This window comes from Ascaphus truei, chromosome 7 (genome assembly GCF_040206685.1).
Source record: "Ascaphus truei isolate aAscTru1 chromosome 7, aAscTru1.hap1, whole genome shotgun sequence".
NCBI lineage: Eukaryota > Metazoa > Chordata > Amphibia > Anura > Ascaphidae > Ascaphus > Ascaphus truei.
This window is the reverse complement of record NC_134489.1, coordinates 89,762,102-89,775,050: the sequence shown is the minus strand read 5'-3', so window position 1 is coordinate 89,775,050 and position 12,949 is coordinate 89,762,102. Positions and strand designations below refer to the sequence as shown.

At 42.4% G+C, this 12,949-nt stretch overlaps 1 protein-coding gene across 1 annotated transcript in view; it reads left to right on the top strand.

Moving 5' to 3' along the window:
* KIF5C (kinesin family member 5C) overlaps positions 1-12,949 on the top strand; it is a 68,052-nt gene that overhangs the window by 29,185 nt on the left and 25,918 nt on the right. Inside the window, exons 10-14 of the mRNA XM_075609420.1 lie at positions 5,833-5,981; positions 6,235-6,383; positions 8,660-8,835; positions 10,618-10,686; positions 11,849-12,055. Coding sequence (XP_075465535.1) covers positions 5,833-5,981; positions 6,235-6,383; positions 8,660-8,835; positions 10,618-10,686; positions 11,849-12,055 — 750 coding nt within the window. The remainder of the gene's footprint in view (positions 1-5,832; positions 5,982-6,234; positions 6,384-8,659; positions 8,836-10,617; positions 10,687-11,848; positions 12,056-12,949) is intronic.

The following is a 12,949-nucleotide window of genomic DNA, read 5'->3' as shown; positions in this document are numbered from 1 at the left end:
GCATGTCATTTCCCAGAATCCCTTGCTGCAGTGGAAACACTGTGTGCTGGGCGATAATGGGGAAAGACAGGGTTGCAGACCTGTCTAAGACATGCAAATGAACATACAGTAATATTTACAGTTGAGATATATATATATATATATATATATATATATATATATATATATATCGATATATATCTATATATCTATATTAAAAAAATTTTTTTTTTTTACTTGTCCATTGTTTCGGGGTTTTTTGTTGTTGTATTTTTACATCTTTTTCACATAATTTCTGGTTTGATGTATTTGAATATTTTGTCCTTAGTAAAAATTACTTTGGACCACATTTTGTATTATTTATTTATTTTATTTATTTATAAAATATTTTACCAGGAAGTAATACATTGAAAGTTACCTCTCGTTTTCAAGTATGTCCTGGGCACAGAGTAAGACAAATAATACATGGTTACAAGTACAGTTACATAAATGAACAGGGTATACATTATATACAAGACATTGCGTGCACAATTAAAGAAAATATATATATTATGAGCGTATGAAACAGTTAGACCAGGTTAAAATGTGAGACAGCCTTAGATTTGAAATAACTTAAACTGGTGGTGGATGTAAGAGTCTCTGGTAGGTTGTTCCGGTTTTGGGGTGCACGGAAGGAGAAGGAGGAACGTCCGGATACTTTGTTGAGCCTTGGGACCATGAATAGTCTTTTGGAGTCTGATCTCAGGTGATAAGTTCTGCAAGTGGTAGGGGTGAGGAGCTTGTTCAGGTAGCTTGCCCATGAAGAATTTAAAGGCAAGACAGGAAAGGTGAACTTTGCGCCTAGACTCTAGTGTTGACCAATCTAGTTCTTTGAGAATTTCGCAGTGGTGTGTGTTGTAGTTGCATTGGAGAACAAAACGAGAAATTGAATTGTAGAGGGTGTCAAGTTTGCTAAGGTGGGTTTGAGGAGCCGAGCCATATACTATGTCTCCATAGTCAATAATTGGCATTAGCATCTGCTGTGCGATACGCTTTCTGACCAGGAGACTTAGGGAGGATTTGTTCCTGTAAAGTACCCCTAGTTTGGCATAGGTCTTGGTTGTCAGGGTATCAATGTGCATCCCGAATGTTAAGTGGGAATCAAACCATAAGCCCAGGTATTTAAAACTAGTGACAGGTGTTAGGGTGGTTTTAGCGTTGGTTCTAATCAGGAGCTCAGTCACTGGAAGCTTTACAAATTTAGTCTTGGTCCCAAATACCATTGTTACAGTCTTGTCAGTGTTTAAAAACAGTTTGTTTTGGGAAATCCAGTTTTCGAGTCTCAAAAAGTCAGACTGAAGTATGTGTTGAAGGTCAGAGAAGCTATGGCTGTGTGCATACAGGATTGTGTCACCTGCATACATGTGTATTGAGGCTTCCTTACAAGCTGTGGGAAGATCATTAATGAACACTGAGAAGAGTAGGGGCCCCAGAACAGAGCCTTGCGGGACACCACAGGTGATATCCAGGGGGTTGGAGTTAGAGCCTGAGATGGACACATGTTGGGATCTTCCTGATAGGTAGGACTGAAACCAGTTTAAAGCATGTTTCCCTATTCCAGAGCTCTGGAGTTTAAGCAGGATAGCATGATCAACTGTGTCGAAAGCCTTTGCAAAATCTAGGAATACTGCACCAGTGAATTGTCCCCGTTCCATTCCACACTGGATTTCATTGCAAACTTTTAGCAGGGTAGTTACGGTGGAGTTTTTGGGACGAAACCCAGATTGGAATTGGCTAGGGAAATTTGTCTTGGTGTAGAAATCGCTTAATTGGGAGTGGACACATTTTTCCATGACTTTGGATAGCATTGGGAGAAGTGAGATTGGCCTGTAGTTTGAGACGGTGTTTTTGTCCCCACTTTTGAAGATTGGGACAACTCTGGCAGTTTTCCAGGTCTTAGGGATATGGCCTGCAGACAGGATAGAGTTGACTATGGACGCAATTGGTTTGGCAATTTGCTGGGGCACCAAGTTGTAGGAACCTAGATTGTAGTAAGTCGGGTCCACATTGGCTGCTTAGTTTTAGTTTGAGGAGCGCTTGTATAATCTCCTCTTCAGATACTGGGCCAAATTGAAAATTGTGGGCAGTGTTGGGAGGGGTTGGGACTGTAGCGATACTCCCAGGATGAGATTCATGTTTGGGGGCTGTGTTGCGTTTCACTAATAAGTTAGTGGCACACCCTACAAAGTAATCATTGAATGCATTTGCAATGTCAGTGGGGTTTGTCAGAGTAATATCCCCCTTAGTGATATTACTTGGTTGTTGATGGTTAGGAGGCTGGAATATATTGTTGATAACCTTCCAGAAGTTAGCTGGGTTTGATGTATTCTGGTGGAGATTGTCAGAGTAATATTGTGCTTTTGCATGCCTTGTTTGCCTTGTGCACATGTTCCGCATGCATCTGTAGTGATTGAGATCCTTGGTAGTGCCAGTTACTTTGTAGCTTTTCCACAAGGCATCCCTGAACTGGTAGAGTGCTATAAAGTCAGGTGTAACCCATGGAGGTGGGCCCCCCGTACCCTTATTTTGCGTAGTGGAGCATGGGTATCGCAGAGTTTTAAGAACTCGGATTGGAAACAGTCGAGCGCAGAATCAGGGTCGGGAATTAAATCGATTCTGTGCCATGGGCAGTTGGTAAGGTCATCCAGAAACTGTTGTGGGTTAAAGTTTTTAAATGTTCTAGTGAGGAGAACTTTAGTGCTTGAATGGGGCGGTTTAATTTTCCTTACACAGTACACTATTGCATGGTCACTGAAAATATCAGGAAGGATGCCAGAGGATTGGATTCTGCTGGGGTTTGAGGAAAGAAACCAGTCTAGCAAGGAATGGTTATGCGATTTCAGGTTTATCCGTGTGGGTTGGGAAATGAGTTGTGATAGGTTAAGTGACTTGAGTTGTATCTGGATTTTGTGGTTTTTAGGGTCAAGCCAATTGAAGTTGAAATCCCCAAGAACTAGCAGCTCACTCTTCTCATTCAGAGAGGAAATGGAGCCAAGAAATTGAGTGATATCAGTCAAGGATTGTAGAGGGGCTTTAGGGGGGCGGTAGATGCCAGCAAGCAAGATGGGCTTAGAAAAGGGTAGGCAGATTTTGCCAACTAGAATTTCAAGAGGGTGGGCTTGGTGGGCAATTTACAGTGTAAATTGTAATGTGTCTGCAATATAAAATAATACCCCTCCTCCTCTCTTTGACCTATCTCTCCTAAAAATGGAGTATCCCTGAATGGCAATATTTGCGTCAGGGGTTTTAGGGGATAGCCATGTTTCTGTAAGAACGATGGCTTTGGGTTTATGCATAAGGCACCATGCCCTTAGTTCATCCAGTTTGGGCAGCACGCTCCGGATGTTTATATGGGCGACAGATAGCCCTTTTTGGAATTTAAAGGTGGAATTCTCAGGGGCATGGGACAGAGCTGAAATGGGAGGACCTGGGTTAGGTTCAATATCACCTGCTAAAGAGAGTAATAGTATGAGTAGAAATTTGAGTAGTTGTTTCCAAGTTGTTACTTTATGATGTTTGCCATTAGTGTGTGCGGTGGTTGGTGTGCTGGTTTTCAGAGTTCTCCACCAACATTCAGTAGATAGTGCAAGGCTTTTGAGTAGTCCAGGGTGTATGGTGATGTTGGGTGTGGGCCAGGATGGAGGAGTTTGTAGTGGATAGAGGGAGTAACATCTCCATGAGGCCAGGAGAAAGAAAAAAGTTAAAATAAATAGCAGGTTCATGATGCCAGAGGTAGGCAGTTCTGCAAGGAGCTGTTGTGAGCAGAGTGAGTGTGAGCAGACTAACAGCAGGTGTGTGCCTGTTCCTTGTCAAATGTTTAGCTGTATTGCAATGTTAGTCAGTTCAGGGTTTTAGTGTATTGTGCAGTCAGTTTTGGGAGAGACTGCAGTAAATAAGTTGTAAAGGGTGGGGGGTTGAAATAGGCAGGTTAGCAAGCATGGGATCATAATGTGATCTGAATAGCTTACCGTTTGTTGTCTTGAGTAAAAGAGTGTGCAGTAGATCCAGTCCCCAGTCACCTCTAGTCAAACTATAGTCTAACTATATTTATCACTTAAAAAGCTAACTTTAAATGCCTCACTGTCTAATTCAAATTGCAGTTCCGGCAAATTGCAGGAGAGGTGTTGGTATTATACAGCTAAAACAGTCACATGACCCTCCCCGTCCCCCTCCCCAATCAATCAGCTTGTTCCAGTTGGTCAATTAACAGCACAGAGTTAAGAGGGAAAAAAAAAAAAAAAACTTTTTAAATTCAAACATACTAACTTATATCAATTCTACAAGGCCAGAGTCCGTCTTTTACACAGGTTTTGCACATCAGGAACATACCTGCGTTAGCGATGGGCGACTGTCTCAGATTATGCCGATCGGCGTCCTGCCGCGTTCAGCGTAGTGGTAGCTGTACTCACAGGTGTCCAGTGGCTCTGACCCGTGTCCTGGCGGGTGTCCGGTGGCGTGGCCCTTGGTGGCGCTAGCCGTGGGGACGTGCACAGGGTTAGGTGGAATGGTAGCTACTCACTGTGAAGCTCTGCTGAGGGTGGACTCAAAACAGAAAGGGCAATTAAAGTTCTATGTAAAATGCACTGTCTGACCTGCAGTGCTGGTGCCTTGTGAGTGAGGCTGCAGGCTCTGTGGTATAGAGCCTGCTGCTCTGTTTGGCAGTGTAAAGTTGCTTGCTTGTGTGTAAAACTGTTTTGCTTGAGCTGGTGTGCAGAGACTGCTCTGTATTTGACAGTGTACATTGATTGCTTGTACTGCTGTAGACACTGGGCTCTGTGTTGGCAGTGTAAGGCTGCTTGCTGTACTGCTGTAAAGCTGGGCTTTGTATTGGCAGTGTAAGGCTGCTTGCTTGTCAGTGTGCAGAGACTGCTCTGTATTAGCATTAAGGCTGTGAGTAGCAGCTTCTGTGTGTGTCCCCAAAGCACACAGTCTTCCTTTTCACTATTCTGGACCCAGGGTCATGTCTAGGGTATGAATGGACCCAGATAGCTTCAACTCAGCCCCCTTTCCAAAGCACACCAAGTCCTGTTATATTTTCTTCACTTAATTAGAAAAGCAGCAGTAAATACAGGCGTTTGTGGATGTAATGTTGTGTTGGGAGAGTGCTTCTCTATAGGTGCTTCGTAGTTAAGGGCAGGTGAAAAGGATAAGGCCTTCCCGTCTGAGTGTGGGGTAGACCCCTTTTTTGTTGCACTTTAGCCGTTATAGTAATGCAAGGGCTCGTTACAGGTGACAAAGGCACTTAGCGCATCGTTACTGAGCTTTCAAGTTTAACTGATGTTAATGCCAAGTATTAAGCAGACTTTTGAGGATCTACCCCCTAAGGCAGCGATGCGCAAACTGGGGGCGCTGGATTTATTTTGGCGGCGTGGGCAGTTGGCAGAGGCCCGCGCTGTTCCCCAAGGCATTTAAATTAAATGCCCGGGGTTCGGGTGAGGCCTTTGTAACCTACTTACCGGGATTCAGTAGTTTGTTGTGCCATGGCAATGCGGCATCAAATAACGCTGCAGGGCCATGTGACGTCATTTGATGCCCGTCGCCATGAAAATGGGGTCATGTGACGTCACCCCCGGTGTCATTTGACGCCGTTCAAAAAGTAAGGAGGGCGCGAGTACCTGGGGGAGCAGGTAGAGGGGGGCGCAGCTCAAAAAGTTTGTGCTCTCCCTGCCTTAAGGTACTATAAGACTTGGCACACTAAATCCTTAATAGGACCGTCCATGTGTCAATTCTTATCACTGTTTAGTAACTTTAGGCCCTAATGTCTTTAAAGATCTGATGCAATTAAAAATCCGTTTACAAATGTTTGCTGTGCAGAAATCCCATGTGCCGTACAGAGACAGCAAAATGACCCGGATCCTTCAGGATTCCCTTGGTGGAAACTGTCGAACCACGATTATAATCTGCTGCTCTCCGTCCATCTTCAATGAGGCCGAGACGAAGACCACTTTAATGTTTGGGCAGAGGTAAGGTCATATACATTATAGCACTTAGGTTGTAAGCGCTTTCGTGTAGCGTCTCCCTTTGCCTTATGCTGCCATATACCTGTTGTGCTTGTCCCCATTGTGCGTTCTTTACCTTGTGTTGCAATTTTGTAAAGCACTACATACATGCATACATGGAACGTGACATAATTGTGATCTTCATTGTGTAATGGTTGAAGACATTGTCAGAGATCCGTTTGAACTTTTTATTTCATATAACTTTTGCCTCCCACAGAGCAAAGACCATTAAGAACACCGTGTCTGTCAACCTTGAGCTCACAGCAGAAGAATGGAAGAAAAAATTTGAAAAGGAGAAAGAAAAAAACAAAACGCTTAAGAATATTGTTCAGCATCTTGAGATGGAACTTAACAGATGGAGGGGCGGTAAGAAATGAAGCAGGGGCCTTAATGTCATGTTCTCCCCCCCCCCATGTGTAGCATACTAGGTCGTCTAAAGCAGGGGTGCACAAATTATTTGAGCTGCGCCCCCTTTGCTTGTTCGCGCCCCCCTTACCTCTTTTGCAGGGGTCTTGTGACGTCACATCGCCAGGGCAACCGGCGTCAAATGACTCCGCGGGTTATGTCACGTCACATGACCCCGCGGCATCATTTGCCGCCACGTTGCCATGGCGACGCGTCACACCGAGCCTCTGAATCCCGGTAAGTGAAGCTGCAGAGGCCTCACGCCATCCCCCGACATTTCATTTAAATGCCTTAGCGAAGAGAGCGGGGCCTCTGCAACTGCCCGCGTCCCCCAGTTTGCGCACCCCTGGTCTAAAGCATGGGGTGCTCAACTCCAGTCCTCAAGCCCCCCAACAGGTTAGGTTTTCAGGATGTCCCAGCTTCAGCACAGGTGGATCAGTCTATGACTGAGCCTCTGATTGAGCCACCAGTGCTGAAGCTGGAATATCCTGAAAACCTGACCTGTTGGAGGGGGCTTGAGGACTGGAGTTGAGCACCCCTATTCAAAAAGAATACAAATTAAATGAAAAGCAATAAGAATCTATTTGCTAAACTAGAAAGATTCCAAAATGGGGTTCATAGCAGGTTATCAGCTGCTTCATGTTTTACTGCAGGCAAGTGTCTTTATTTGAAAGGAAGTCGAGACCTTCTCTGTGTTTTGCAGCAGGCTCCTGCTTGTCCTTTATTCTGCATTCAGCTGTGCAGCCCTAGGCCTGTCCCAGGGGCTCCGCTGACTGCAGTGCAATGAACATAGTTTTTGATTAGTGCATTGAAATTGCCATGGTGACAGATTGCTGCCGGCTCCTTCAGATTGCCAAGGATATAATTCCCAGATGTAATTACAGGTTCAGTAGCTGGTTTATTTATGACATTTTTACAGCACAGTTTTTTTTTTTGTGTTTGTTTTTCCCCGCTTACAGTAATGCATTTCCCCAATATAGCCAGAGAGGCGCTGTATGAAAGTCACTGCAGGTCTCTGAAGCAGTAAAGTTATTCTGTATATGCATCCTTTTAAAGCAGACTTATTTTTGCTCTTAGCCTAGCCTTTCATCGTTTTTTTCTAAGCCATAGCACCAACACATTTCTTTAGTAGAGCATCTAAGCTTTATTCATTCTTATAATGTTGCTTAAAGCAGCGTTACTCGTTCTCAGATACTATTTTATTACGTTTCAATTTGGTGGCACTGACGTAGGAATCCATAGAAGCAGCACTTGGGCATCTGCGGAAGGCACATCCATTTGACCTGACGTCCCTTTTATATATAACATAACTTGTGGTAGACCTCTCACCAAATGTAAATAATAAACATTGTTTACAATCAAGGCACAGCCGGTGCAGGGGTATGGTAATAATACACAAACCAGGAGATCACAAAATCTCCCAAAGATCCCTATTTGGTTGCAACTAAACAACTAGTTCCAACTAAATAGGGATCTTTGGGAGATTTTGTGATCTCCTGGTTTGTGTTTGTCCCTTTTTATATAGCAAGAATGATGCCCTCTTGCAGGTGGTAAGGCTCAGCATCTCTGAAACATTGGCCTGTGGATAATAGTTATACAATGCTACAAATCCTACATTAATCTTTTTATCACCAAGCCTTTCCTCATCCTGCATTGGACAATTTCTACTAAAACCCTAGTGGACTGGGTGTGTATCGGCATCCAAAGAAGCAATTAATTACTGTTAATCATCCAGTATGTCTCTTCGACATGGCCTACCCCAAATTTCTGTCATTTTAAATTCTCTATTTGTGCCACCAGCTTAAAGTCCTGCTTTTTCCATCCCACATATCCATCAATTTCTGTGTTCGGTGGAGTGTTTTATTCTGCCATTGCTTTTACCCATCATAATCTGCCTGATTTCACATCCTGAACCCAAAACTAAGCTAACGAGGAAAAAACACATTTTGAGATTTTTCATTTAATATTTGCCCATTTCATTTTTTTTCCATCACAGGATGTGAGTTCTGTGAGTCACATTGTGTGTTTCGCTGCATGGTACAAGTACAATATGTTTATCATGAGTCTGAGTTTCCCACTGTACACTGAAACATTGTTTCATATGATCTACTTTCCCTTGCATAAAAAATATATGCTGCGTCTTGCTAGATATGCTAAATTCAGGAGTGCAAGTTGCATAGCTGCAAAAATTCCCTATTGTGAATATTAATTTATCTGTGAACTTCTCTGCATTACAGGAGAAGCTGTCCCAGAGGATGAACAGACGAGTGCAAAAGACCAGAAAACCTTGGAACCTTGTGACAATACACCCGTCATTGACAACATTTCGCCTGCTGTTGCAAGCGTCTCCACCGAGGACAAGAAGAAACATGATGACGATATAGCTTGTTTGTACAGACAATTGGATGATAAGGTTGTCCATTACTGGAAATGCATGCTTGCTGAATATTTGGGGGCACTTGTTTCGGTTTAAGCTTTTTGATGGAGATTTTTTAATTTATTTTACTCCCATGTTTTAGTGGTTAATTCTTTTTCTCCCTGGATAAGTTTGTTGTCGATATGCAGGAGAGTTCTGTATTTGTTGTATTTGTTATAGCTGCAGATTTGAGAAAAGTCTTGGTGAAAGAAGACTTCTTTATTCTTACCTTCCAGCTGCCCAAATGAGCATTTGGCAGAATCAATATCGCTGCTGTTTGTGCATTCTTATTCCTATTGATTTTATCTGATTTTTGCTGTCTGGACATGCGCACTAAAGTATGCAATTTAAATTCTTAATAATGCTGCCAAAGATCGCTTAAGATGTAGCACGTGCTTTGTAAATAAGTATCTGAAGGGTTGCTAAATATCCGCACGGTATTACAGATACCTTTAGTCATTGGTTGATACTAGGGTCGCCACATTTAAGTTTTTATAATACAGGACGCCCGAAACCAGTATGTCGTCATAATGAGGGATCAATGCTTTGCACACGCTTCGAGCTGAATGGTATCACCCGCTTGACCGCTGTATTCTTTGGGGTTTTTTCACCTCTGCTCTTGGCACGGGGCGGGGAAAGATGCACACTGAACTAACCAGTAACTGTGGGAGAAAAAATAACGCCCAATGGGTTGGGTGTCATGGTATTGATGTCCCAACATTATTATTTTAATAATTTAGTAAGGCGTCATCTATCGGAAAAGGTAACCATTACACAAGTAGAAATCTATTACGATTTCGGGACTGACTTCATTAGTGATTTTAAATTCATGTATGTCACATCAAAGCATTGACATATGGGACAATTATGCGTCCCGACAGACCTTTCTGGGGCTTCAGGATAGGTCAATGAAATAAGGAACAATGCCATATATACGGGACGTCTGGCAAACCTAGTTGATACAGAATACAGGCGGTCCCTGGTCATCCAACGGGAACCTTCCTGCCAAACCGCGGTGGATAGTGAAACCGTCGGATTGCGAATCCCATGTTAATCCGTGGGCGCGGAGTGACAGATAATTAGTTTCAACGTCTGATAAGCCATTCATCGAAAAATGAAATGACTGATACCGAGGACCACCTGTATACAGTTTTGGTTTAATGAGTCAAGTAGTGTGTTCATTATCTTTTGCTTAACCCCTGACTGATCTTTTGGGCTGGCATGGCTTATTACACTCTGGAAATGTCGCCCCAAAGAAAAATCAGATTTGATTAATTGCATAGAGCCAAAATTATGTTTAATTTATTAGGTGGAAATCTGCATTTGCTGCAAAGTTTCATTTTTACCATGTGAAATGTAAAAAAGTTGATTTGTAGCATTCTTTTTCATAAGCATTTGTTAATGCCCAAAACATAAATGTAATCATTAAAGCTAGAGTTCCTATCATTGTCTTTTTCTATGGAATTAAAATATTTACTGGTTAAATGTAACATTTAAAAGCCTAAATTATGAAGGGTTAATTTTGTTCCTGTCCATTTAAATAAATATTTTACGTGGGGGGTTTTTCATACAAAATGGTGCATATTATTTTATACTATAAATAAACAAAACGAATACTGGCTTTTTAAAAGTTTACCAGACCGCTCTAATTTTTTGTATGTTAAATTAGCCACAATAATCTTAGTATATAATAATATAGATATCTAAAATATTAAAAAAAATGGCTATTGCTTATGATTAAATGGTGGTTCATATATATTTGTTCCTCCCTGTTTGTAGGATGATGAAATCAATCAGCAGAGTCAGCTGGCAGAGAAATTAAAACAACAAATGCTGGATCAAGAAGAGGTAGGCACCAAACAAATGTGGTTCATGGCAATCGGTGAAAGCACTTGTAGGCATCTTGTGTAGCCAGGACGGGTTTCGGTTTAGTTTGACATTCCTTCTGTTTTCTACTGGGCACTTTTTTTTAGTTTCAGTAAAGCAGAACTGCTGTTTATTTATTTTATTCCCATTTACTGTTTCTATATATTCACACTGACAGCTTTAGGTGTTTTGGGGGCCCAGTCCCCATCGCTCACACAGCACTGCTTCCATTTGGATCGTTGCTCTTGAGAGTGCCCAGCATCTGATGGCGGTTGGTCGCTCCCCCTTTCCCAGGCGTGTGAGACCAGGGTGAGACCGGAACCGTACCGTCTGACTCTGAGCTCACAGCAGTGATCAGTGGTGCAGGGCATGAAATAACGTCATATTTTTTTCATCTCAAATGGCCCAACACATGTCACCCAACAGATGTTTTGATGTTCCAAATTGGCTGATGTCCAACCAGCCAGTTCCGCTTTTGGCTGAAAATCCACATCTTAAAAGAAGCCGTTCCATTAAACTTTCTATGCCTCTATTGTGAACTCCAGATCCACTTGACCTCCCCTGCCTGCACTTCTATTAATGCACTTTTTACTCCTAATGGGTCTGTAACCCTCCTAACAACACTGGATTGTAAGTGCTTTGGGGCAGGGTCTCCTTTAGCCTTCTGTTGTAATTTACCGGAGTCACTTTTCCCCATGGTTTTACGTCCTATTGTAATGTTGTACAGCGCGGCGTACGTGGTCGGCGCTAAAATAAAATTATACGTGTGTATCTATCTATCGATGCATATATCTCATAAAGAATATCACTTGTGAGCACATTCACATGTCTTAGACAGGTCTGCAACCCTGCCTTTCACCATTATCACCTAACATACAATGCTCCCACTGCAGCAAGGGATTCTGGGAAATGACATGCAAATGAGCACACAATGTGCTCATTTTATTAAATAAATCATGACACTGTGTAATGTCATGTGTTGTTGTTCATCTGAGGTTCTATTTACCTAATTTTAAGACCTGCTAAGGAACAGATGATTGTTATTATGTAATGATATGCAAAACCATAGAATTCAAAGAGGGTGTACTTTCTTTTTCACACAACTGTACACAAATACAGACATTAACTATCTTCTTGTTTCCAGCTTTTGGTTTCGACACGGAAAGATTATGAGAAAATTCAGGAGGAGCTGACTCGCCTTCAGATCGAGAACGATGCGGCGAAGGATGAGGTGAAAGAAGTGCTGCAGGCCTTGGAAGAACTGGCGGTCAATTATGACCAGAAATCTCAGGAAGTGGAGGACAAGACCAAAGCCAACCAACAGTTTTCGGATGAGTTGGCCCAGAAAACAGTAAGGATACTGCCAAATGATCTGTAATTCATCAGTGTATCCCAGGGCTGGGTAACTCCAGTCCTCAAGGGCCGCTTTGGCGGAAGCAGGGATATCGTGATAACCTGACCTGTTGGTGGCCCTTCAGGACTGAAGTTGCCTGACCCTGTTGTAACTACTGCTATTTATTTTTTCTGCAAAATTATTTATATATCTCAATTACTTTGTGTTCGACATTAAACTTGGTGTATAGCAGGGCTCTTCAACTCATTTTTCCCAAGGGGGTGGAGCCCCCCAAAAAGACACGGCGCAGAAGGGCCAGAAGAAAATTGTAATGTCACTTGGAAGTATAATCAGTTTAAAATATATCCAGTATTTTGCAAACATGTATAATACCTGTACCTCTACATCACCTAATCTTACAGTTGGATTTCAATGTAACATATTGCACTGCAATTAGCAGGAACAGACAGCCCAAGCTTGGGCTGCCAGGTGAAGTGCCCTGGTGTATGGGATAGCAGAGGTATTTCATATGCCAGAGATATTGTATTTTGGTGCGGTTTGGTGGCACCATACATTCAGTTTATAAATTAAAAAAAAAAAAATTAAATAACGGTAGAAGTATTACTAGAACACAGACCTGTTATATTTATATTTTTTGTGTCACACTTGCTCATGCTGCTCTTTTAGCGCGTAATGAAATCAAACTGGAGTCTTCCTGTAGCCATCTTTATGGCAGTGGGTGAATGTGCAGTGAAGAGTCACATTTTTGGTAAATCTGCATGAGGTCCTATTGGATGTTGCAGGACACGTCCATTTTCAGAGGTTGGGGGATAACGCACATTCTGGAAAGCAACGGAATTATTGCTAGAAGCTTTTCCAAATGAAGTCAATATAAAAGTATCTACAAAGTTA